This window comes from Hylaeus anthracinus, unplaced genomic scaffold (assembly GCF_026225885.1).
Source record: "Hylaeus anthracinus isolate JK02 unplaced genomic scaffold, UHH_iyHylAnth1.0_haploid 0, whole genome shotgun sequence".
NCBI lineage: Eukaryota > Metazoa > Arthropoda > Insecta > Hymenoptera > Colletidae > Hylaeus > Hylaeus anthracinus.
In genome coordinates this window covers 23,685,581-23,712,399 of record NW_026533254.1, presented here as the reverse complement: position 1 = coordinate 23,712,399, position 26,819 = coordinate 23,685,581, and the positions used below count along the sequence as shown (strand labels likewise).

General features: G+C 45.8%; 3 protein-coding genes and 1 long non-coding RNA gene across 6 annotated transcripts in view; 2 read left to right on the top strand and 2 right to left on the bottom strand.

Moving 5' to 3' along the window:
- Positions 1-3,399, bottom strand: part of LOC128893473 (sushi, von Willebrand factor type A, EGF and pentraxin domain-containing protein 1) — a 32,503-nt gene extending 29,104 nt beyond the window's left edge. For all 3 annotated transcript variants that reach the window (XM_054154434.1, XM_054154439.1, XM_054154450.1), the window contains exon 1: positions 3,121-3,399. The gene's annotated coding sequence lies outside the window, so the exon portion shown is untranslated. The remainder of the gene's footprint in view (positions 1-3,120) is intronic.
- Positions 1-6,840, top strand: part of LOC128893501 (uncharacterized) — a 13,486-nt gene extending 6,646 nt beyond the window's left edge. Inside the window, exons 2-4 of the long non-coding RNA XR_008461356.1 lie at positions 5,991-6,062; positions 6,213-6,361; positions 6,427-6,840. This is a non-coding gene — a long non-coding RNA (uncharacterized LOC128893501). The remainder of the gene's footprint in view (positions 1-5,990; positions 6,063-6,212; positions 6,362-6,426) is intronic.
- A 6,042-nt stretch (positions 6,841-12,882) lies between these two features.
- LOC128890959 (serine protease nudel) lies at positions 12,883-22,476 on the bottom strand. Its single transcript, XM_054150422.1, has 25 exons — positions 22,349-22,476; positions 21,976-22,087; positions 21,667-21,825; positions 20,568-21,473; positions 19,810-20,424; positions 19,334-19,540; positions 18,745-18,908; positions 18,550-18,677; positions 18,047-18,481; positions 17,665-17,963; positions 17,459-17,603; positions 17,147-17,277; positions 16,805-17,077; positions 16,626-16,722; positions 16,402-16,571; positions 16,209-16,322; positions 15,952-16,138; positions 15,363-15,692; positions 14,807-14,995; positions 14,582-14,729; positions 14,308-14,470; positions 14,062-14,238; positions 13,711-13,948; positions 13,436-13,552; positions 12,883-13,339 (listed from the first exon to the last, which is right to left on the bottom strand). Exons 2-25 carry the CDS (start codon positions 22,067-22,069, stop codon positions 13,045-13,047), a joined length of 5,781 nt encoding a protein of 1,926 aa, XP_054006397.1. The 5' UTR covers positions 22,070-22,087; positions 22,349-22,476; the 3' UTR covers positions 12,883-13,044.
- A 3,865-nt stretch (positions 22,477-26,341) lies between these two features.
- LOC128896371 (neutral ceramidase) overlaps positions 26,342-26,819 on the top strand; it is a 30,578-nt gene continuing 30,100 nt past the window's right edge. Inside the window, exon 1 of the mRNA XM_054159721.1 lies at positions 26,342-26,514. The gene's annotated coding sequence lies outside the window, so the exon portion shown is untranslated. The remainder of the gene's footprint in view (positions 26,515-26,819) is intronic.

Sequence of the window (26,819 nt, the reverse complement as noted above, 5' to 3'; positions counted from 1 at the left end):
CTGGAGCGAACTAATATGACTGGAGGATTATCGCGTCGAGGAAGCCAGTTCTCTAGACTCTAATCGCCTAGAAATCACATTGTACAAGTTTTGAGCTACCAACCACTAGAGTATTTGACGATCGGAATTCTATTGCACGGCGGACCAATATGACTCGAGCGAACCAATACAACTGAGCCATTATCGCGTCGAGGAACCCATTCCTATAGACTCTAGTCGCTTAAACACCACATTGTACAAGTTTTGAGCTAACAACCACAAGATTATCCAGCGATCGGTGATCCGTTGCGCTCAACAGCATCGACTCGGCGTTTCCCAGTACTTTTACAACGTCGCGCTATCCGCGGGCCATCGAGTTTCACATTTCTCGTGGTTCGTCGACCGATAAAGCCACGACTGGTGCAGCAGACACGTGGATCGCGCCAAAGAAAGCTGCGTGGTGCCCGGCGCAAAGGACAACGAGACACAGAAACGCAAGAGGAGCGCCTAGGCGAATGCCGTGTATATTATACAGGGTGTGTCTTGATTGCGTCGCGATGCTGTCCGACCGCATTGCAATTTTATCTCGCCCAAACATTTCGTAACCGTGGACTTTCGAATTTCAGCCTTCAACGAGCAGGCAGCTTTTTTATCCTAACAGTCTGTCTATGTCGATTATGGCCGCCTGTTAATTTCAAACGTGAAATTTTCAAAATTCTCGAGAGGATACGTTGTGCAGGAGAGGATACGTTGAAGTTTTATATAGGTGCATGTAACGGTTACATTTCGCGTGTAATTTTCTCTCGAATTTATGATGCTGGAGTGGTTAGATCTGATAGATAGTCCGAATAGCGGGCCAATAGCGCGCAGGGTGCGGCCATAATCGAGTAGTCTCGTGGAACGACCATATCGCATTCTGTGCTCTGAAAAATCTTTAACGACCGGTTGTAATTGTTGGTGCAGGCCAGAGGTTACATAGAAAGCGTGCCTTACGCCGATGACCCATACTGTTTGGGGAGACTACAGCGATTCCATACCAAATCGATAATTCGCAGTCAGCGCAAGTGATTTTAGCATATTTCGTGTAAAATTAGGGGAAGTTTAAGTCATCCCTATATCAAATTTGAAATAGTTTAAAAGATACAGGAAGTTTAAGTTTGCCATTTTTGATCGAAGACAGAGTTGCACGAATGTAAGTGAGTCAATTCGAGATCGGGAGCGTGAAGTGGCAGCCGTTGAACAGCGGAACGAATGGAGCGAATTGCCTCCAGGACGCCGATCGTCGAAATTTGTTACGCGATCGAAATTTCTTAGGACTCGTTCGGACTCGTCAGAATCTAACGGTACTCTAACCAAGGTACACCTCGATTCGCGTGAATCTGTTGCGAGAAGTCACGATCCGCGCTTTTTTAAGGGAAATTTAAGGTTCTGTTGTCGCGACGCCATTTTAACTGCACCCTCGATCCCTTTAATAATTTTTAATTGGATGCTTTTACGCTTAAATTGGAATTTGTAATAACTGCACAGTGTTATCAATCGAACAGAACTCGAACTGTATCGTACCTCGCTACGTCAGCAGTGATTATTATTTTACAAACAAGCCTCCAAGGTGAAACGTGACCATTTGTTAAGTGATCCGTTTAACGACACAATTACAATTACAAATCTTTGTGTGACGAGGAGTTGATAACAAACAAGGAATGTCCAATATACGTAAAATACTCTTCGGATATTTTTTACAGCAGCTTCTAGAATAACGTTAAACACCTGTACGAGCGTACTTTCGTATTCTCCGACCGTTAGAGCTTACAATGAAAATTCCTCTGAATTGCTTATCGCCCGGAATAATTGCGAAGGGAAATAACGAGAGAAAAGACGGGATATTTTACTTTTTCCTCAGTCGGAAACGTTCGCGCTCGCGTTCTTGAACGGTACTCCGTTCCCTTCGGTCTCTTACAGCGCGGAACTCGCGCGATTTTCGTTATGCTCGGTGGGCTGTCGCGCACGTTGATGCGTGCAACGCGAACCACTGCTTAGAAATGGCAATCTCGTTGCGTTGTAATCTCGTAAACTTAATTTTCCTCGGCAATTTTCTTCGCAACCCCTTCCCTGTCTCGCAGGACCTACCAAGGATCTCTCGGGAGATTTTCTTGGAAGGAGATAAATTATACTTTCCCTTTCGAACGAGCTGCTCGTTCGGAGCGTAATCGCACACCCGTAAAATTCGCTATAGAGAACCGCGTAAGAACGGCGGCGCGGAGTTTGTGGAAGAGAAAGCTCGTTCCTCGAGCAACGAAACCCTAGGCGCCCACGGCGTTCCGTGGGCACGTGAACCGGTAATGGGGCCTATGAAAATCATGAGAACTGCTGGTCAACGCGAGAAACAGCTTCCATACCGATGGGAAATTTATTTGTTTCGAAAATTACGCGAAAATAAATGGCCAGGGTACCCTTACATTTAGACTTGGCACCGGTGGTTCCAAATCCATTGACTCCACTTTTTCAAAAATCTTAAATTTAAAGCACTTCGTGTAGTCATAATTTTTCGTGTTTGCAAACGACAAACATTATCACAACGCATTATTATTATTTGTACATCATTTCATCGCATTTCTCGACTTTTTATTTTATGGAGTTAATCGATTGGCGCAATGAACGGGTCGTTAATAAATTCTAACAGAAAATCAACTTTCCAGGGAAGTAAACGTCTTGATGATACATTCAACCACCCCTATGCAGGTTATACCCTTATTTCCATAAAAGGACATTTGGAACCTATTGACCATTCAGAATGCTTCCATCTTTTTTACTCAGCGCCCTAGTCTTACTGCTTTTGCAGTATCAGGAGGCGTTCAGGTATGATACCAAGTAAATCATTTCCCAAGTGCTTAACGCAGTCATACAACACCAGAGAGCCGAGAAATATTTCTTCTTTTCCTCGTACGTCCTAGCACCCAACGCATCCCGTGCTGCCAACTCCCATGGGCGTCCGACTATAGCGCTAGCTGAGACTGACCACAACATTCCCGCATGGAGGCCACGAAGACGGTATTCTCGCGAGACATCACGAAACAGGTGTTCGCAGAGCTTCGGAGTGCCCGTGCCTTGGAAGCGCTCCATTTTTATTTTCGGTCAACTTACGTTTGTTGCTCCTACGTTCTACGGTGCAATCCTCTCCGTCCCAGGTACATGTACGTACACACCACTGTGATCGTCCCCGTGGAAGGATTCACTGCACAAAACCGATCGAACCAAGCTCGCGGTGCGACACGGAAAATCGCGCGTTACAGGAAGCGCGGCGAGGAGACGACGCGAGATCCGGCAGCAGGACGAAACAAAGAAGAAAACGACGAACGGACGGACAGAAAATGGATTCAGGGTCACGGAGCTCCTTCCCTCCGGCCCACCGGTTCGAGACTGAAGACCCGGTTCTCTCTCTTTCCAGGTGAACGGCGAGCTGGCTGGAGGTGAGAGCCTCCTTCGCGGCGAGGCGGCCCGAAGAGAGAGAGAAAAGGAAGTCGGACACGAACGTAGGCGCAGGAAAGGTGGAGACCGTTCGGGAGGACTCGCGGCGAACGCCGGAGACGCACGAGCGAGACTGAGTCCTTGTTTGTTTATCGCGAGGAGCCCGAGAAGGGTTGCGTCTCCGACCTGTTTGAATATTTCGAATCAGCGCTGTAACGACCTTCTGTGGCACGGGGAAACGGGGGAGGAGGAATTCCCGATTGGAAGTATTTTTTGTCGAGGTGGGGCCCCTTTCGAGTTACGATTTTCGACTTTGATTTTATTTCGACTTGGAAGTAACGAGGAATTTCGAACACGAGGATTAGAGGAAGTGGTCCTAAAACGGGCTACTACTTTTACTTTGGTATCTAGTGGTGGACCTGTTCGCTCAAAATGAGTACTTTCAGTGTTAGTTGTTTATAAAAACTATTTGAGGGTTTGAGAGTTTGAGGATTTGAGGATTTGAGAATTTGAGGGTTTGAGGGTTTGAGGGTTTGAGGGTTTAAGGATTTGTGGGTTTGCCAACCTAATACTAACTATTACATCGTCGGTCATCCTCCACCGAAAAGTGGAATTATTTCATAAACTATCTTCCATGAATCCTCGATAATGAAAACGAATACTAATTTCAACGAACTAATTCAAACGATCGCTAACTAACTATCTCCCCGCTTCTTCAGAACGCAACACGATCTCCGAGTCGTATTGGTCCGCGTTCAGCGGAGACTTCGACGCGCGCGCAAGAAAGGTCGCCCAGCGAGTTGGACGCTGCGTTTGACGCACACGTTCGACGCGAGATTTCTTTTTTTCCCGTGACGGGACTTGAATGAAAGTCGCCGTTGGAATAAGCGTGATTCCACGGAAGCGATATAGTTTCGCCGTAGATGATGCTCGATTCCACCAGCGCATCGTTGCACGTACTCTCGCGGGAACACGTCATAAATAGCAAAGAGGGGGAGCACAACTTTAACACGGCCGATTAATTTCTGCCCTAACTGGATAGCATCGCGGCCGTTGCTCGAAACACCGTGATCCCGAGATACGTATAGGTGCTATACGCAGTCCACGATTAATTGTATAACGGGCTCGGAGTCGTATTCTTCTCCTTCGACGACGAATAATCGACGCAAGCTCACGTGCATCGACTTTCACGCGTGGATGAATTACGAACGATGGATTTTGCATTCTGTTGGACGGCAGTTAATTATCTCCGTGGAGAGATCGCGGGTCTAGGCTAAACGTCTCGCCAGAAGCTGGAATAGCCTCTCTTTTAACAAGGAGTGCTCCCCTTCTCTATGGAAAGCGAGCCTGATTACTCCCATTCATCAAAGTCGATGATTAATCCGAAGTTGTCAACTACAGACATGCCTTTGCATTAAATGTTGCAATTTGCTCAAAGTATAGAGGAAAGTTATTACATTCGATGTATTAGATGGAAAAAATATCAAACAAATGAAAAACATGTCACGTGTCTTACTTAGCATAATTAAATTAGTAAATTCTCACAATTAGATTCTAATTCTGAAGTATTCATGAACCGATCACAGAGGGAGTATTGCTCAACTGTGACCCTAATTCGATGCACTGCCCACGAAGGTAGTTATCGGCTTGTCGAGCGACGCCAGGACGTCGATTCCGTTTTATTTATAAACAGCCAGGACGCTTGAGATTCGTCGGTGCTCGCGTGCGTGCAACGAGTTGCCGGGTTGAACGCCTCCGAGTGCAACAGACCCGATAAGCCAGTAACGGAATGCACTTTGCGCGCGGTCTTTTTGTCGCAAAATTATCTGACAATGATTCGAATTTTATTCGAAGAATTTTGAGACACTCCTTTTCCTTTCTCTTAGAATTTTTCAATTGTAAATCAAAGCTGAAGTATAAATTCTGATGATTCCAAACAAATGATTCCACAGGATGCCTGCGGAATAATTATTAAATATGATTCAGCGTTGGATTACTGCTTTTCAAGGCTGCGATGGCTTTTAATAGCCAACTCCGCGGAACTTTCTTAACACCATCCATGGAGTCATTAGAAAATGTTCTTGGAAACTGTAATGATCAAGCTGTCCACGCGATGTCCGAAGGAATACTTTGTCGAATAACTTTCGACATTTTCTTTCGGATATTATCGAATCTCGAAGTTTCAATTTTGCCATGGGAATATGCCTCGATTGAATCAACGAGAGCACCAGTTTTGCATGGCTACTTTCCTTCGGCCACCAAAGACTCTTACGCACTTTCCCGACTTTCCTTCGTCCTATCGATTGCGCAGCTGCAATTTTCTGCCAACGGTCGGAGAACGATACCGATCCATAAATCATTTCCAATGACTAGAGTGATTTCTACGAGGCATCAAGATCCCGATGATTTTACAGTCCATACTATTTAAATAAATTAACAGTACTTGATCATTAAATAGTCAATTTTGTTTTGATTCGTTCATTACGTCACCTTCGACGAGAATTAAATAAAATTCCATGACTCACGCCTGTCTTCCTTTCTTTCAGGCTTGGACGTCACGACGGAGACATCCTGTACCGAGTAAATAGAAAGATGGCTGAGTGGTGACCATTAGCAAGGTATTCGTTTATCTTTGTATCTCTCAGTTAATCAAGAATTTACTACAATAGAGGCGGAAGCAATTCCTGCTTAGATAATTAGGAATTATCTAAAGAAACGACAGACCTTTCTTACTTAACTTTCAACCTAATGCAAATATTTTGTGCCAGGAATAGCAGTGCTCGACGTAGTTTTAAACAAATCGCAGTAGACAACGTGACCAGTATTCAAATGAAGCCCACGAACGTTAGGTACGACGATTGACGCTCGTACAAGGTTATGGTCGAGCATTTTTGGAAGATCGTTGACCTAACTAATCGTGAGTATCTGTACGATCATTTTCTTTTATTTCTTTAAATTTAATTTTGAATATTTTGTTCTCAGTTGGAGTACTTTTCTTTTCATGAAAAAAGTGACTCGGTAGCACGGAGTGTTCATGATAATTAGTAAAAGCTGTTTATCTTCTCTGTGATTTCTATTTGCCAGCAATTGAAGAAAAATCTCGTTACACTTTCTAAACCATTCGACGTTTCGCTACGGATGGTACCCTGACCGATTAGCCTTGCTCCTTGATTATTTATCTTGGCAGCATTCAGCGATTACCTAACGTGTCTGAATAAATCGTATCCTGATTGAGTAGTTTATAAAAATATTAGAACGTGGTAAATGTATTCCACATTCTTTCTTTCGCTTATTTATTTGCAACAAGCTCGACTTCCTAGTAATTTTGTTTTATTGTAGGAGCATTAATAATTCATTGCTACGGCTGGCATTGTATTAGGCGCGGCTAGAAGACGTAACGAGTTACAATCAGTAATTTTTGGGGACGTTGACCTGTCGATGAATTCCATTTCGCGTTTACGATGAATTCCGATCGTCGAACGAACGCCAACCATTCTGTCTCGTTTCACAGTGTCCTGAAAAATGGTTTATGAAATTATCTTGGAATGGCCATCAGCAGCGTTGCCACTCGTGAAATCTGGAAGAACCAGTGAACACGTTATTACAGTTTCTGTTTAACCTCTCGTAAGTAGTTCACTGCTTACTGCCTGAACACCGTTTTGCGGAAATGCCACTGTGGTCCCCTTGACCATCGCGATCCCTTTACAAACCACATCCTGTCCAACATCTTCTGATCGAAGATAAAGCGTGACTTCGTGGTCGCCCTTTATATCGTCAAATTCTAAACTTCATCCTAGCTTGGAACCATTGGCACTTGAATGACACTATGTTTATATCGATCCAAAAAACTCACCTAGGCTCTTAGAACACTGTGATCAGAAAAACATTGAGAACCACTGGACCATCGAAACCCCTAAGCAAACCTCTAACTACGCGTCCATTGTCCAACCTGCAATTCCACCGATCATCTTGAACGATAGATCCGCTGTAAAGTAACCTACCATCCAGCAAAAAAAGAATGTTTACTTAACTTTCGTCAAAGAGAAAATCAAGTCACGACGTTGACGTATCGCGAATCGTGACTCGCGTTAGGCCTTGCCAAGCGACACGATTAGGCAGTTTTGGCAGGACGTCGACCCGCGCGAGAAACCGTTCGAAGTGTTGTCCGGCTGGCGAGCAGGTGTGCGTGTCGTACTGTAACGTGTAACTACGCTGATACGCGACTGTGTGCGAGAGTGCCGCTCCTCCGACTCGTCTCTTCCGTCGTCTCACCTTGCGTTCGTGTCCTACAAAACTCCTGGCAAATTAACGTCGGGGCATTTACGACGACCTCTTTATTCCCCGAGCACATGCGCGCCTCGTTTCGCCGTGGAATGCCGGGCGGATGAAATCAGATGCATAGGAATTGTTTCCCATTGGTTAAACCGAGGAACTTTTTCGATTCACCGATATTCCCTGTGTGCAGGTCTGTTTACGTGTCACAGAGACACTGGGAATTGTTTGTGATGTTATTTGAAAGATTTTTAAATTTGGGGAGAGGTTCCTAGTTGCCACGCCTCCTGGGGAGTGGAGGCGTGGCCAAAGTTAGAGTAGGTATGACTGAATAGGAAGTAGACGTAATTAAGACTGAGAAAAAGTAGTCGTACGTTGAGTGATCTTTTACTTGAAGGAGTGCTTCCTCATTGCCACGCCTCTTGGAGAGTGGAGGCGTGGTCAAAGTTAGAGGAGGCATGGTTGAATAGTAAGTAGGTGTAAATGAATCTAAGAAAATGTAATCGTACGCAGAATAGGCTTAATCACGTACCGAGTATGTGGCGGCCCGTGAAACAATAGTAGGCGTGGTCGAATAGTAACTAGGCGTGGCTACCCGCTAGGTGAGCGTATCAAACGCTAAGTGGGCATACCCAAACACATCAGAACGATGGAAATCGACTAAATACAAAACGAAATGTCTTCATCAACTCGGTATTAAATATACAAACATATTTATAAACTGCCCTCCGACGTCGAAGCCACGCCCACAACGTTACAGCTAGCTACCGATATATTTACTGAATCCAATCGGTCAATTTTCTGGCTATTAATATCGCTTGCGTTCATCCAACGCGATTGGCAACTAGCAGAAGAAATCTTTATGAGAGTTCGCTATGCAGGAATGCCGGAAGTGTTCAGATGACGTCAGTCAGCTTTCAACTCAGAGACAAGGGGTTAATCGGCGTAATTTGAAAGCTAACACCCGTCAGGTGCTGGAATACGAAGTTTTTACTTTTCACGAAACGTGCGACACTACGTAAATCGTGGCAAATTGATTAGAACTGAAATGTTGGAAGGTTGCCTCGAGGGAAAACTAAACTTGCGAGACGAATTTAGAATGATTGATGTACGTTACCAACCGTCTGCATTTAATAACTTCCAGACATTGGATAGTAACGTATTCTGTCAACGTGGTGGCAAGATTTCTACGCTTTTGTAGTGTCACTGGCGCAACGATTACCATATTTTCACCTGATGAATGGATAGCGTCGCGTTTTTGACACCTTTCATATTCATTGACTCGAAAATAAGACATCAAACGTTCAGAAAGAAGGTGTTTCTTTTCAAGGAGAAACGTCGTGCGTCTGTGCAAAAATATGAGAATAAGGGAACTAACTTTCAGTGATCTTAAATGACCCCAAACCATGGGTCATTCAATTGCACTGGACGTAAAATGATATGGAATTAAATGATACCCTAGAATTCGGATGACCTCCTTCAAGAGCCCCGCCCTGTAGGCTAGTTCACTCCGTAACTGTACTTTCAATACATCAAACATCCCTGGAAACGACAACACGACCAAGAGGACTTTGTTCCAGTAAGTCCAAGGAAAAAGGAATCGACACGAAGGCGAGCCAGTTTGGTCTTCCATACTCTCGCTGTCGCTGGCAATAAACAGTGAAGTTCATTACCTGTCACCAGCTCGCGAAAGGTATAATATTAGCCTTAGGTAGACACCACAGAAATCCTGAGCAACCATTTCTATGATAATCGGTAGCATCGAGTACCTGTGAATAGTTTAGACTCGACTTGGTCTAGCTTCCTGGAACCTAACCGGATTTCCCATCCTGGAGCGTCAGTCACCAAGTGTCCGATCACTTTTCAAGAATATTGACCATTTAATCATAGTGCAAGATTATTCTGTCTATTTATAATACTCGATTGCTTTCTGACCTAATTTTCTGATTTGCTAGCTCTAGCTAGTTCCTAAAAGGAAGTCTCTCGAAGCAGAAGTCCCTGCCACTTGTTCTTCACCCCTGCAGTCCATTTTACTGTGAATTACATTTTCCCTGTGAAGCTAGGCATGCCGAGAATTCCGCGCGAGCGTGCAACGGGCATTCGTGATCAAGAGACAGGAGAGATTACGGTATACGCGGGAACACGCGCGCCGCGAGTAGGTGACAATGACGGTATTGTCATCGAAAAGCCACTATAAATATGTCGGGAGGGGGAGAGGCGAAGAGGGGGCACGATGGAGGCCGTAGTCCGATGGGCAGGAAGCTGCCAAGTGTAACGGTATCGACTGCTCCTTGCCGATGCGCGGAGCCTTCACGCATCTCGAGCCATTTCGCGTCGCCGATAAATGTAGGTAAGGCACACTTTCGCCTAAGCAGCTTCGCGAACCTCGGTTTTGCGAGCCACAGGCTTCGAAAGCTGTTCTGAAGCTTAGAAATGGAATTCGAGGACCTTCGAACGAGGCTGTTTGGTAACCTAACCTTAAAAATTTGCATGGGATTCCACATGGAATTAAATCTAACAGCGAAGCCAAAACAGAACGAGAATTGGCGCGTTTTTTTAATGCAGTTTAAGTATTTTCCAAGCGAGTATACTGAATGTTCTATTGAAATTCAAAAATAGTCCGCGTGAGGAGCCACAGTAGCGCCACAGTGGCGCCAAGGGGCTTGCTGCACAATTTCCTCAGGAAATTATGTTTTAAATGAAAAAATGTATCGTATTTCACTTCCTTCTGGACAAAATTTCTTCCTATTGCATTCTTGCCATCAATTAAACTTCACACAAACCATTGAAGCGTCGAAACAGAAAGTTGAAACTTGACATATTCCTCTGCGTCCGAGCCAGTCAAGTGATACCCTTGGTATCGAACCTAAGTGAAAGCAGAAATTTCTATAAAAGAAACACGTGCGTGCAGGATACGATCAATCATCCGTGAATGCTTGCATCTGGAAGTCGACCACATTCGTCGAACTTTCCGTGCTATGAGAACCCCTTTTCTTCTTTTGACTGTCCAGGAGGGCAACACCTTGACAACCGCTCACAGGATATCGGAGAAGTAAGTGAAACTACCTCCGCGATGACTCGAAGCACGGAACACAGATGATTGCTGTGAGGTGGCGAGAAAATGAAACGTTGCATGCTAATAACGCCTCTATGCGTGAAGCGAGACGGCTGAGCCTTTAACGACTGGCGCTCGTTTTCCACGGGAAACGAAATTGCGCGTGTCCAGCGCGCGGAACTCGCAGGCGTAATTCGTGTTTGTTAAGAAACGGTTGGATAATAATAGAAAATTGGAAGGAAAGCTGAATTTGGAATAGTTGGGCTGGTATTTAGTTGCAATGGTGGATCCAGGTGGTCCTGCTGAATGCTTTTGAATTCAAGCACAACAGAGCAAGTACACTGTGGCACTGAAGCTAGAATTAGTCAGTGGGATTCATACTTGGAGAGACCGATCATGTTACCCTTAAGTAGAAGACACAGAAGCCCTGGAGCAGACAGATCTAGGCATATCCCAATCCAATTCGAATCGCACTAACTCTGCCCCAACGACTGCAAAGCTTGGACTTGGGACATTTTCCAGCGTTATTTCTGTCTCGTAGTCGTGGTATCTTCTCCAGGAAGAACGTGCACGCTCGCGGTATCACGGGACGCCGCAGAAGGCAACCAAGTACCCCGGGCGGTGAAGCGAGCAGAGTCAACGGTACTTCCCAGGAACGAAATTACACGTACTCATAGTACGCCGCGTTGATTACATAATCGGCGCGCGTTGCACGAACCATCGGAAGAAAGGTTTCAGTACCGATCGTTGTTGCATGGCTGGTGGCCATCTTTGCGGTTACGTTAGGCGCCCGAGGATCGTGGACTCGTGGCGTTCCATGGCTCCCCCATCTTTTTTCACGCGATCGATGCTCAGTAAGCATGTAATGCGATTTGAGAGCACTGCACTCTGAATGGCGCATCTGCAAGCTCGAAATCCTCGACGCTACAGGTTCCAACGAAGACTCCGGGCATCTGAAATTAGATGTGATGTCTGGCTGGAGGTATTCCATCGAGTTAACGTCAGGAATCTTTGTTGCAGATGGAAAATACAATGGGGAGAGCTCAAGGAATTTCTTGTTGATGCGTTTGGCCACTTTGGGTCACTCAAGTGTGGGGTCTTAACACCCGGGGCCAAGATCTTAAAATTCTAGTTCGAGTTTCGTTGAGTTAACGTCAGGAATCCTCGTTCCAGAAGGAAAGTACATTGGGGAGAGTTCAAGAACTTTATTGTTGGTGCGTTTGGCCACTTTGGGTCATTCAAATGTGGGGTTTTAATACCTAGGGTCATGATCTTGAAGCTCTGGCTCGAGTTCCGTTGAGTTGACGTCAGGAATCCTCGTTTCAGAAGGAAAGTACAATGGAGAGAGCTCAAGAACTTTGTTGTTGATGCGTTTGACCACTTTGGGTCACTCAAGGGAGGAACCTTAATACCAAAAACTAAGGTCTTAAAGTCCCCGCAACCTAGATTTTTTTCAAACCCCTACTAGAGCCCTCCTCTATTCTCCTCAACCCTTCCGTGGATCCAGCAATCCTATTGTCAACCCGAGCTTCTCTTAGCCAAAGAGTCCTGCACCAATGTGTCTCCTCAGACTAGCGAAGTTCTGAGCAAACGGCGAGAGTCATTCGATATTAAAATCCGCTCTGGGTTACGCAACCGTGTCACCTGAGGTCTTCGAGGAGACACGAGAAAGAAGAGAGGTATGTGACTCCACACGACGTTGCGTGGAAGCAAAAGTACTGAATCGATCCGGGACACTTTCGAGCCTGTGGAGTTGAGGAGGCGGCGGAGAGGGGGCAAAAGGAATGTTACAAATGGGGTCGCAGCCGTTGAAGGTAAACGGCTGCGCCCTGCTCCTCCTGGCGGACTGCCTTCGGACAGAGCGACGGAAAACGCTTGTCCATTCACATTCTTCGAGTGACTAATCCCCACGATTGGAATCCTAAGGAAACGGAACATGGAGGCTTTTTCCACAGTGCTAACACAAATTGCGAACGGTCAACTGGGAGATTGAGGCATCAGGCTTGAGATGAGGGGTATGTAGAGAAAGGATACCATGAGGATTGTCGAGAGTATGGAATAATTTTTGAACAGGATTGGAAACTTCTCTCAGGGTATGATATAACGAAATCTGTCTTGCACATAAATATTATACACCTTTATTTGAATATTTTGTTACATGGCAATAAATAATTTCATCTGTATCAGTCTCCCACTAATAAATATAAAATAAATTATCATATCTTATAAATCGATTGATCTACCTCCATGGCAGAAGTTTCTATAAAAATTAGCTAAACGCAACTGACAAAGGCACGATGACAATTTTCGTCGGGCTTGACTAAAGTTACTAGTGGTTTATCGTTTCTTAGGGCCATCCAGAGCCAGTCGTTCATCTTGACTACGTAAAAACGATCTCGTATCGGGATCATAGGCTCCTCTGCAACCGTGGTGTCGTTATCGATATTTCCTGACGTGTATCCAATAGTTGTGCACAGATTGGATGCTTCTTCCTCTGAGATTGGATTTGGAAAGCACTCCGAGTGCCACACTCCATAACTTCGTCGAATCACCTCGCCAGATCCATCACTGCAATTGGAAATTATAAATATAAAATTAAAAATATAATTCACTCCAACTTGGACGTCAATTGCATTATAAAATATAGCTAGAGAGAGTACTTACGTGTCGTTAGAAAATTGTCTTATCATTCGACACGTTGCCTCGTCCTCGCCATCCATACAGTCCATTTCCCCATCGCAAATAAAGTCTCGAGGAATGCAAGTGTCGTTGCCACTGGTCCTGCAACAAACGAATAGTAGCAATAATTAAAACCTTAATTTAACGAATAAGTCTTTCATCTAACAGAACTAATGGTTGCCTATATTTTAGAGTATCAGTTACTCAGCGAATGTGAGCTTTGCTAGAAGCTAATCTTGATAAATTTGGGTGTCTCTTACGTCGCGCACTTAAATCCGCTACCACTGCAAGGGCACATCTCGGGCGATTCGTCCGTTTTGTCCAGACAGTGTCGTACACCGTCGCACAGTCGCCCTGGAGCAGTCAGCTTCAGGTATTCCGCGCACGTGCACACAGTGGGTTCGTCGGAATCGTCATAGCAGTCATTCCTTCCATCGCAGAATGCACCTTTGTCCACGCATCGGCCATTGTGACAGCGCAGCTCCGACTTCGTGCAACCTACAAGTCCGTACGCACTTAAAATGTACCAAACCAGATACTCGCAGAATATTTTTAAACAAAATGCTTCTTTTGCTGCAAATCATATACGATAAATAAATAAGGATGCTCACTGCAACCGTCCACGCTGTTCTCGCAATTTTCACGGACTTCTCGGCAGTGTTTCGGATCCTCATCCGCCTGGTCTCGGCAATCGGGAACACCGTCGCAAACGCGATCGTGGGGAATGCATTCGCCAATGTCGCACCGGAAACCATCGCAACTTGCTTCGAGCAGCAACCTCGTGCCATCTGGATCGATGATTTTCGTGAAACATGAAGACTGGAAAGTTGATTAAATTAAATTAACCATGGCCTTACCTAGAGCTTTCAACAGATAAGGATTTATGTGATCCATGCCCAGCAACGACTGCGTGTCGTGGAAACTGCAGGGACCATTCTTGTCCTGGAAAGTGGCCGCAGGGTACCATCCCTTTTTCCCGCGACAGAAGACCATTCCGCTCCATTCCGATGTCTGGTTAGTCTGGGAATCAATTATAATCAGTAATCTCAAGAACTGATCTCAAGAACCTCGATAACTTAGTCCCTCGCTAATTATTCATTCCAGCGCTACTTAACAATCAAAATCACTCACCAGACACTCGGAGATGGATGTGTTAACGAAGCACCGATGGCAACTCTGGCAGTCCTGCAGAACCGTCTTCAATAAGACGGACGACGTCTCATAGTTCTCGTCCGTTCCAACCGCCACGCAAGTGTCGCTCAACCCTGGCAGGTGTACCCTGCGACGCACGTGATAAATAATTATCTGCAAGGACTCGACAAAGTCACTTGGTCAAGACTGGAGTCTTCTACTCACGTCCTTTCGGGAAACAGTGGACGCACGTGACGAGTGAAGTTCGCATGATGGTTCAGGTGCAGCAGGACGGACTCTGATCTGTTCACAAGCTGTATCTCGTCGATGATGGACACCTGCTGATGGGGACCGTCCACGTAGCGGAACTGTGGTCCGTAACCCAGAAGCGCTGTGGTGTAATTCACGTCCAACCTGGAAACAGTTTAAACGTCTTAGTCGATGGTCCTCGACAAATCAAGTTGGAATAGATAGATAGATGGATCAACTTCAATGAGAGTTGAGACTTCTAGGACTTCTGGATATTCCAGTACTCTCATGATGAGTACAACATGAGTACAACAATTGATAATAACAATTCAGTGAGTCTTGCAGCTCAGGTTCAATTAATAATTAAAACGAGAAGTAGTCACGTGCCCCTTACGAACATACATCCATAGAATCCTCACGACCCGTAGGCTACAGGAAAAGACACTCTAACCACAATTCAAAGCCCGTACCTACTCCCCTTTCGTTATATTCTCCGCGAGAAGAGGAGTCCAATGATAACAGTTCCACTTGCCTAACGTTTTCGACGCACGTCGCTGGAGACAGCAACCAGTCCCTGTCCAGCAGCGTCGCCGAGCAACGATAACCTCCGTCGACGAAGATGGCGGCCAGCCAGGGCCACTGATAGTTACGGCTTCCCGTTTCAGTGTCGACTGTCAGGTGCGTGAACACGCTACTGCCCAGAACCGGTCTGCAGCGAATGTAAAGCCCGGGACAAGTTTCATCCTTGTCGTTCGCGGAGGCTATCGATGAAGTCTCCCGGAACGGGACGTACGTCTCCTCCCAGGGTATCGTTTCCAGCTTGGAATCATTCACCGTGACTGACTCCGATGATTTCAGGTTCCTTTGCGCAAAGAACAGTCTCTGATCATTTTTTTTATTACGGAAAAGGCAGAGGAACTTAGCAACACCCTTTGGAATAACGTTTTATAATGCTTGATCATAAGATCCGAGACAGTGGGCATGAGATCCCCTAAATCGGCCACTGTCAGTGGAATCTGGAGTTTAAGTGACTGCAGACCGAGTGGCATTTCAATTTTATTATTTAATCACCTAGACTCATGGTTTACGAAACTGGTAGACCTTCCATTAGGAATACTCACGCAAAGCCGAAGTACTCGCACATGTTTTGACCGATGAGCGTGACCGTGGATCGATTCTGATGGATCCTGGGACGATGACAGGTGGTCCGCCATTTGCCATTGACGTATCGAGTAAGAATCCCCTGCATATTCAAAAATGGCCGCTCGTCCGCGTCCAGGTACACGTATCGACCATTGGACAGCGTGACTGCAAGGATAAGAGCATGCTGGGATATTCTCAGTTATCTTCTCAGACTTAAAATTGAAAGGTGACTCACAGCAATCCAGTTCATCCTCGCTGTGCTCACAGTCGAACTGTCCATCGCATTTCTTGGCCAATGGAATGCAAGTCCTGCTAGTTCTGCAGAAGAACTCGTCATCGGAGCAAATCTCTGTAAAGTGAACGAGGATAAGCACCCTTATATAAGGTAAGGACATCTCCTTGAAATGTGTATCAAACGGATCACTTACTGCAACCTTTCTCGTCCGTTTTGTCGTCGCAGTCCACGTAACCGTCGCATATGGCTGTCGGTTTCAGATTCGTCAGGTACTCCTTGCAGGTGCAATTGATCTCGTCAGTACTGTCCTCGCAGTCCGCCACTCTGTCGCACCGTTTCTGGATTGGGATACTCTGGAGCAACCTGTCGATTTCGAAATTACAAGAAAACTCATCGAGGATTCATTCAATTCCGTACCTTCCGCACGCGAACGTCGTAGGAAACGCTGGCGTCCTGCTGTCCTCTGGATTATACGTGGTTGAAGTTGAGTCGTCGTCGTCACGAAGCTCGATGCCTGAATCAAAAATCACTCGGAGCTCGAGCTGTGTCTTGAGAATTTAAATTAATGATGATTTTACAAACTCGTGAAGGCTTACTCTCGCTTGAAGACACTTCGAACGCGGTAGTGTCTTCTACCTCAGGCGCCACTAAGTCAGGTTCGGAAGGCAAGGAATTGGGATCCTCTGATTGTCTGTATAGAACGTAGTCCAGATTTCCAGGACAGTAGAGCTCGTCTTCCCCGTCCAAGCATTCCACGATTCTGTTGCATCGTGATTGTAAGGGTAGACATCTACCTAGTCCACCTTCGCAGCTGAACCCTGGACACTTCTCCAAAGGTGTTCGTCTCAGGGGAGGCACGCTTTGACCGCCTGAAATATAGGAAAGACTCTTTACTACGTATTCTCTAAATGACTCGAGAATAAAGTAAGGCGACTTACTGGAAACTTCTCGAATCCACTCGAGGTGGTAGCTGACTTTTGTATAAGTGCCCGGCTCATTTGGCCGACCACAGCCTTCCCCGTGACTGACTATGCCTGCCACGTACCAGTGCGATTTCGCGTACGGATTTCTGTCAAAAATACACAAAACGACTCAATTATAGCTCTGCTGATACTCAACGGACCTAGGATACCTGGGGCACCTAGGAACAGGCAACCTTCACTCAACAGTTAGGTCTAAATGAACTGCTGTGGGCTTCCAGCTCCAACCAGTAGGACCTTCCTACCTCCAAGTATGTTTAACCTACGTACTTGCACATCAGGGGCCCGCCACTGTCCCCTTGGCAGGCGTCACGACCTCCCTGAGGGTACCCAGCGCAAATGGTGGCGTCGTTGCGATCAACCGCGTACTTGCAGCTCTTCAGTATGGGGACCTCCACTTCCCTCAAATGGTCACCTGTGGAAATTCGCAATAATGAGCATAGTGAATTTAAACCTGCGCTCAGAGACTGGCTTACTATCCAGTCCGTGCTCCTTGGTGGCGCCCCATCCGATCGCGACGCAAATGGACCCAGGCTCCGGCTTGAATCTCCACATTGCTCCCAAGATGTCCGCCTCTGGCAAGCAAACGGGCCGTACCCATCGATTGAAGCGCAGAGGTTCGTCCAGCATGATCATACCAATGTCGTTTCTCATGTCCTCGCTGTTGTATCGAGGATGGACTATCGTGTACCTGGCTTTCCTGGACTGCGCCATTGGGGAGAAGGATAAGCGTCGGAGGAGTCCTGCTTCGACCTCGAAGTAGTGGCCCATGTACCTATGTTTCGAAAAGAATTAATTTAAGAAACACTGTTTATATTGAATGACAGCTGTGGTTCAACGAAACTCCTAAATACTTACATATTAAGGCAGTGTGCAGCAGTCAGGACCCACATTTCGTTCAGGATAACGCCACCGCAATAGAAGCTACCGTCTTTGTAAATGGCCACCAAGAATGGCCAAGCTTTTGGATGGCTCGCCCTTCCTCCAACCACGCGCATTTGCGAGCCAACGATGTCGTCTTGATCGGCAGTGTTGTTCTCCCTTTTCTCGGTTTCGAGGCTGCCTCTGAAGAACCTTTGCATAATTGATCCGTCATCGGCCTCAGGAAGCTGAGGCTGTAATTGGTCCCTTGGCGTAAGAACCCTGGTACCGCAGACAAGTGGTGGACATCGAACGTAGACTGTAGTGTTTGTACTCGACGGAGTTAATTTGACTTCGTCACCCACTGCTGATATAGATGGGCCTTGATAGGTGTTGCTTGGTATGGAGTGAATCTCCACCTCTGGCTTCCTCCTGCAATAATTTTTTAGAAGTTATAGGTCTAGGAGACTAGGTAGAGGTCTAGGGAGTCCAGAACGTACTCCATTTCCTGGCCAATCTCAGAGATGCAGGCATCCCTGACCCAGGACACGGCAGCCTCACTGACGGGGTACCATTGGCCCATGTAATTCTTGTGAAGGTATCCTTCGGTGTAACCAATCGTAAACACCTGATGAACATAATTATAATTCATGATATATGATATTGCCAGTTTTCGCTATACAAAATTTACTCACATTTTTCCCCTCGATATACGTGGGCGTGAGTATGTTACAATCCATTTCGTCTTTTCCATTTGCACACTGCTTAACGCCGTCGCATCTTTGAGAAAGTGGGACGCAGTTCCCGTCAGGGGATCGCTGTTGCACGTCGTTGCAACTGAAGGATGTCTTTGGGCAACCTGGACAATGTATAAATAAAATTGCAAAAGCTCTATTGAGTTTAGAAACGAAGATCTGAAATCAAAGTGCTTCAAGCAGCGCTCTCTCATAGTCCTATCGTACGTCTATCGTACTGTCGATAAAATTGCGCTCGATAGAAAATGGAATCCAAGTACCTGGCACCATCTCGCGTGAACCATTTGTAAACGCCATGCACTGAAGGTAACTGTACGCATTCTGTATAAAATATTTTAGTGTACCGTACGCAGAGTCTGTGCAGGTGTAAAGAAGTCGTTATTGCTTTTCATTATTTAGATTGATTTTATCTTTTAATCGAGGAATCCTATAGTCTGTCCCCTAGTCAGTCGATAATGTAGAACATAGTAGGAATGGAATCGCGGTAACTAGCGCCATCTTGCAAATGATACATAAACAACAGCTTTACCCAGGCAGCCCAGTTCATCTTCCCCATGTGGACAATCGAAGTAACCGTCGCAAAGCCTCTCTTCAGATATTCGATCCCTGCAAGAGCACGTGATCTCGTCGCTTGCATCGCCACAATTTACGTGACCGTCGCACCACTGAGATCTCAAGATGCATCCTCCTCCATCACGGCAGCGAATCGCGTTCGGAGGGCATGCCCCATAGCTCGCTGACGTGACACGAATGAAGACAAATTACATATAAAACTTGGAACTAGTAACTGGAGGATTGTAGGTTCTAGAAATTCAGCAACAGAGGATTCTAGATACTAGGAATTCAGCAACAGAGAATTCTAGGTGCCAGAGATTTAACAACAGAGGATTCGAAGGCTGTCAAAACCCACTCATGAAGCAAAGCTTCGAGTATTTAATTGAATTTGCTACCAAAAAATCCCAAATACTCTTGATGCCTCCTCAATCTACTATCTACTGTACCTACCATGTGCCAGAGTTCCCTGCTCAGCTAAAGCACCGGACCTCTGATACTCGGACACTCCAGGGATGGCAGGGAACTGGAACGTCGGCACAGGAATGTAAGTGCAGTAGTAAGGCGGTTTTGCGGATTGGCTCGTGTCAGCAGTGGCCGACGTCTGGTGTCCTGGGAACATAGGAAGATTCTGCGTGGCAGGTGCAGTCGGGCCGCCTCTTTGGCCAGCGGATAGTCCAGTGTTTGGGTAGGGTTGCATGAATTGCACCGTCTGTGCGTGGACCTGCATGAAATTGGGCACCTGGCTGGTGGGATTCTGGAACCCTCCTCGCGGCTGAGGCATGGACATGGGGTAAGGGGACCCTGGAGCTGACGGATAGAGGACTTGACCAGGTGCAGATTGCTTCGCCGCGGCACCGTTCGCCGCTGGTCCGTAGAAGCAGACCTGGTGAGGCATCCAGGACATCGTTGGGGTTAGCTGCAGCTGCTGAGTGGACTTCATCGTTTCCGCCGTGGGTATGACGCCCTGAGAGAAGTCCGGGTTACCCTTGGTCTGGAAACGGTCGTTCGAGACGATCCTGCTCTTCAGGTTCTCGCGACTGGACATCCTGGATGGATTCTTCGAATCTGGAAGCAAATGGGATTCGATGACATTGTCAGTTTGAATTGGTACCAATTGAGGATTCTAGGTGTAAGAGATTCAACAGAAAGCAAACGAGCACACTTTCGCCTTTTGAATACGTTCAGAGGGAGATAAATAATGCATCTACCATTTTGGGATTCCTCCTTCGTTCCGTTCCGTCCAGCCTGGCCTTGGTAGGAAGGTTGCGCCGCGTCGTTTCCGATTTCCGTCACGTTGTCTCTGTCTGACCCGGGCGGCACGTTCGCGGCAACCTTTTTCTGCTCCATATCGTCGATTCTATTCGTCTGGTTCGCCGCTTCCTGCGCCTTGGACGTCGCCGACGCACTCGCTGTTGCATTAATCATCCGTGTTTCCGTTGTGGCTGACTCTCGTTCCGTCGTTTCTGATCCCTTTGTGGTCTTGCTGTCCTCCTGCCGATCGAATGTGCCCATGGTAACTATCTCCGCATCTGGAGGCGGTGCGAACTGGTCAGAGGGAATTTCATTGAAATAAATCCCGTCGCTTGGCCTGTCCTCGTCCAGCAGATTGGCGACTACGTCGACATTGTTCCCTATCTGAAGGTGATCCGGGTTCTCGTAGATGATGCGATTATTGTTTATGATGCTCCCCGGGCCGGAGTGGTCGATGAAGGTTATCGAGTCGTTTTTGCACTGCAGACAGTTCACCAGCTCCATGAATTCCGACTTGGACTCCTCGGGGTTGGCCATGAAGCTGTTCAACAGGGCCTGCAGATGAGGCATGCTGTCGTCAACGAGGTTGGCGATGGCCTTCATGGAATCGATCACGGCCTTGCAACGTTCCCTGTTCTGTGTGCAGGCAGACGTCCCGGCGTATCGTTTCTGACGATTCTGATCCACTTGGTATAGCAACGATCCCCATTCAGGTCTATTGCTCAGGAGTTGGATGGTGCTGATGAGCTTGTCCATGGTTTCACGATCCATATCCTGGTCCTGGCTTTCTTGCAGGGAGTTGTCAATGGAGGATTGTTGGGATTGATCCAGTTGGTCCGCTTGTGCCACTCGGTAGAAACCACCTTAGAGTTTGAAATTGTTTGAGGTGATTTGAGGTGATTTGAAGTGATTTGAGGTGGTTTGAGATTAGGTTTTAGAACAGGGTTGATACATTTCGTCGTGCAATTATTAAGCGCAAGGTAAACAACGTTTAAATGAAATGTAGACATTGGCTATTTGCAGAAAAATAGCAAATCGAATTGAGTGTTCACAAACCAGGCACGATGGTTAGATACAGCATGGACGCAGCGAGGAAGAGGATCAATATCGCGGCCAGGACTTCGACCAGAAAAATGAATCTGTGATGCTTGAAGAAATTCCAGGGATTACGAACGCCCACCTTGTTGCCGCATTTCGTGTCCGGCGTAGGATTATCTGAAATATTAATCCAGTGGACGTGAATAGCGGTGCACTGTACACGATTTGGAACACGGAGAAATCCTCTCGATCATCGAGACAAGAGTCGCTTTGAAAATTCGAAAAATTCGAAAAATAACATGTAACTTTAAATAATCGCTTCAGTACCTATTTTCGACGTTACTCGATTTCTACTATACTGGCCATCGATTATAGGTTCATTTTCCAGTTTCTGAAACGAAATACTGCACGCCGTGTCCATGATGAACTCGTGGAAAAACTGAAACGACAAAAAATACAAAATGAAAATACAAAAAATTATTTTTCCCTTGAAAAAGTTTCACCGTTGAAAACTAAGAGGTAGCACTACGGAATCGAACATTAAAATTCCGGCAGATGTGTTAAACAATTTGAGCGTGAAATGCGTATTATCGAAATGTCAGGAAATGCAAGTTCTCCATGGGTGCAGCGATCTGCGAATCCCAATTGCCTTTACGGCACAGTGATTCCGCGAAATAACGCGGAAAGACACGATACTCACGTTTTGCAAGGTTTTAAAGGATCCTTCTGTAGTGGATCGTTCCCATTCGATGGACCGTGGATATCCGTCGTTGGAAACGTCGTTCGCGTCAATGGTCCGTGCGCTTCGCGATGTCGACGTGAAATAACCACGGATTCGATAGGGAGAACCATAGTTTGCATCGGATGTGTCAGCAATATTCGCAAACAAAAATCGGGCCAGCACGATTTCGTCATTGGCGTACGTGTGAATGACCCTTTGGACGCACCGATACCGTGTCACTTACATATTTATGCGAATCATAGTTGAGGAAAGCATTTTATACTTTTTGTTGGAGAAGAAAAAACAAGTTGAAAAAAGAAGGGAGTCAATTCCTTGGTATTTTTAAGCAATGAAAATTAAGGGGGAATTTTACATCGCATGCTTACAGCGTCAGTTAAGTGGCGCCAGTAGAACAGTGCCGGTAAAGTGGCGCCAGTGATTGTAGCTCCGGTTGAATTTGCATATTTCTAAATGGAATGATAACTAGCACCAGTAATCATTTATTCTAATCATCTCTGCATTTAAGTGGCGCCAGTAATATAACACCAGTTAAATCTACATATTTCCAAATAAAGTAATAACTAGCATTCATTTATTCTAATCATGTTCGCACTTATTGAATTATAAAGAGAAAATAATGCGTGCCATGATAAATACAGTGGGACGATTTAAAAGTGGAAAACTTTTATTCCCCGCGTCGAAGGTGGGGTTTTGAATTGGTTTCACTTTTGTTGTGAAATCTTTCGTTTCTTCCGGAATTAAAACGCTGCGGTCATTTTTCGGCGAAAAGTTGCGACGCGTAGATACAACCTGTTGTTCTCCCCACATTTCAAGCGTAATAGGATATCCTGTCGTCGCCTTTTCGCCTTATTGCGTACACGTACGCCAAGAATGTGCAAAATGGGCACATGCTCGATGAAAAGAATTTCTGCTCGTCGACAATTAATTCCTGCAACGGTATTTAGAAATTTGTAATTATCCTATCGATTAATAGCATCTACATTTTTCTTCGAGGATTCCCTTGGTTTCCAGTGATATTTATGTTCCCAAGCAGTGTTTTCTCTTCATTCCCCATTTCGCAAATAAATATCACGTTTCATGGGTCGTTCACTTTTATCATCCGAGAGTAATGAGTACTTGCGTGCGATAAAAGAAAATGTCGAGTAGAGTCTTATCTGCGCGAGTACGCGAGTACTCGCTCTTCTTCCGCTCGTTAAACATTAACGAGTCTTACTTCACTCAACATTGGCGCTCAGTTCGCGCCTAATGGGATAATTATGATCCTTTTATCTGAACCGATGACCGGTGTCGATACGACCGTTTTTAATTGGGAAAAAAATGTTTCGTGTGACGAAATAATTATTCGTGCGAGTACTAATTGGATCAAATTTAATCAGCAATTCCAGTCCCAATGGAACTACCGGATCGCTGCGAACAGAGGAAATTCTCACCCTCCCATTTCTCAAAATGCCATCGTCCCTACTATACCAACCTACCCCGTTATCATACAAATTGTTACCTAGATAATCGATTCACCCATTGTGCTACTTAATCATCGTTCAATGTCACCAGTCTCAACGTGCAAATAAACAATCGTCGCGACGCAAGTAGCCAGTCCTATTACGTAGAAATTATTTCAGCCGCTGTAACGCAAATCATTGCGCAACACTCTTTTACTTTCTCTTGCAACTGTTCGGCCAGCACGGCCGGCAATCGATGAAAGTGACAGTCGGTGTTCTAACGTTAGCTTGGCCATGTTCCCCTAGACCATCGATCGCGAATCCCACATTTCTTTCCTCGAGCCAAGAAACGATCCCGAAGATCCGCGAAATCGCCTTAGTTCGAGGCGTTCCTGATCGCACGGTCTCGATGTTCGGATGGTGATTGTGCTATGCTAATCAAACGTGACCCAGAAACAGGAAACTGTCAAGGCTAACGAGCTAGCAACGCTTGCTATACCGCGAGCCATTTTCGATGTAGGAATCAAAGAATTCTCGTGAAACTGACACTGTTGAGGTCTGAGTGATCTAGTGAGGATTCTAGGATTCTTTGGGTAGTACAATGGATTTACCATGGAGCTAGTGATGACTTACAGCGGGGTGTGATAGTGATTAATATGATTACGAAGACACCTGTTGGATTCTGGAAGATGTTGATGCTGTAACCTCTGCAATAGATCTGGGGATGACTTGTGATGTTCTGTCATAGTGGTATCAACGTCACTCCTACGAGTAGGAGGGAATCTGTTGCATATCCTGAGGTCTCTATAAGACATCACTACTATTGTCGAGGATTCTAGGGTATTCCAATGCTGAGACCTCTACAATACACCTGGGTATGACTTGTGACGTCCTGTTCTAGTGATATTAACATCACTCCTGCGAATAGAAGGGAATCTGTTGTATATCCTGCGGATTGTATAAGACGTCACTACTATTGTCGAGGATTCTAGGGTATTCCAATGCCCTTACCACCGCAATGGATCTGGGATAGGCCTCGCGATGGCCTGTGACGTCCTATCGAAGTGAGATCAGTATCAGCATCGCCATCAGCAATTCTCCTGATCAATCTACCAAGGATTCTATGAACCCCTAATATTGCTTCAACAAACCCAGGATGCTCTGATGAACTCTGATACGCATTTCTCGCTAGACCACCACCATCAATAGGGCTCTGTTTGCTTTATCGAGAATTCCGGTGCCCTCGATGCTGTAACTAGTTCAGAAAACGTCGAACGACCTCTGACGTCCTTGACTGGTAATGTCAGCGTCATCGTAGCTAACAATAGAAGTCTGTTCGACCCACCCGGGAGTGTAGGTGTCCTCTCGTTGGCTCCTACCACGCCAACGGACCTGGGATGAGTCCTCCGATGACCTACGTCCCCACGCGTGACGCATTCAGAGTCTCATTCCAATTCTTCGTTTTCATAGTTTAGCAGTGGGATTCTGCAACAATAATCGCCGTTACGTGACGATCGTACGAATGCCCGCAAGACAGCAACGAGAGATGAACTGTAGAAAGAAAGTGTTGAAAGTTTCTCGAGGAAAGTGGCCGCGATATAAGAACCGGTCTTAATGTTGAAAAAGGAGCTGAGAAGGAAGTAGGTGCTCGAATCTTCTCGAGAACCCCTAATGACCTCGGTGAGCATCGATTTAAGCATCGTTTAGTATCCTTTGCATATTCAAATTGGCTTCCTTTGGAATAGTAACGAGGGCTTCGAGGACCGCTAGCGTTGATTTGTGAACGTCAAGTGGCGATGGCGGTGGGTCAAAGACGTGGTGGCACGTTTGTGTTTGTGGTTGATTAGGGATCATTCCTAGGAATGTGTTCGAGCTACAGTTGAATAATGACGAATCGGTCCTGAACCGTATCGTTTGACCTTCATACAACCGTCAACAACGGGAATCGTGTTTACAAACTGTATACAATTCACATGTTTCGGTGGGAGTACGTGTGTCTAGCCATTTTATTTTAAAAGAGGTTTGTTAAAAATTTGACTAATGGTCTAAAGTTTTCGATCACTTTTATTCTAAACAAAATATCAATTCGTACATTAATCATTCCACTTGCATATATTGATATTATTCATCACCAGAGATGAATGGGATTATTTAAAAACATTCTTTTAAATTAGGAAGAATCATTCCCACGATCACCACAATGTCCACCACTGTGGGTCAATGTACATACATTGAAGAGGTTAAAGCTTCCTATTGTGGCAGATGCTTCAACACCAATCTCCAGACGCCTTGGTTACCCGATGATCCGATAAGTAACCATACGAACACGCCACGAGTTTGACCGTACACGAATTACGAGCACGCCAGTAGAAAAAAAAAAAGGAAACAAGCAGAGCGTGTCACGACACAACAGAGCGAGACACCGTGCCCATGAGAATAGCCGTAGGATCGTTTCCGTTTCCCCTTCCCCCCGACACCAGGCCACGTTAGTCTGAACGTATTTGATGCTTCGAATTGAGTCTTCGTGGTGACGGCCTGGCGGACCGTGCTGCTGGTTGATTATCGTGCCTCGTCTCGCTGTTCTCGATCGATTCGTGACTCATTCGTCGATTTATCGGGGCTCCTCGTTCCTCCAGCGTTCTGGGATTCTGAATTCTGCCGGTCATGAGTTAAAAATTGCGACGAGTGAGTACCACTTTAAGTTCTCTTGGTCGAGCGTAATGCGAATCGGTTATCTTCTATCTATTATCTTTTATTCTATTTTGTTTTGTTTTGTTCGCTTCTTGTTGTTCGTGTATCTATCGTGGAAACGTTTCTCTAATTTAATTTATAGTTGCGTATTAATTAATCGAGTGGGTTATTAGCTACTGTTGGTGGCACGACGCCTTCCGTTTTAAATAATTTAGATTGTTTTCACTAGACTGTAGATTGTACGCATTCATGGCCTACAATGTATGTAGATATTTAATAAATTAATGTAATAATATTGA

Coding starts and splice junctions, on each gene's coding strand:
- LOC128890959 (XM_054150422.1), bottom strand. CDS start 22,069: ATGGACACGGCGTGCAGTATTTCGTTTCAGAAACTGGAAAATGAACCT. Junction 18,482..18,549: donor GAGATTGGCCAGGAAATGGA/GTACGTTCTGGA, acceptor AAATTATTGCAG/GAGGAAGCCAGAGGTGGAGA. Junction 16,139..16,208: donor CGAGGATGAACTGGATTGCT/GTGAGTCACCTT, acceptor TTATCCTTGCAG/TCACGCTGTCCAATGGTCGA.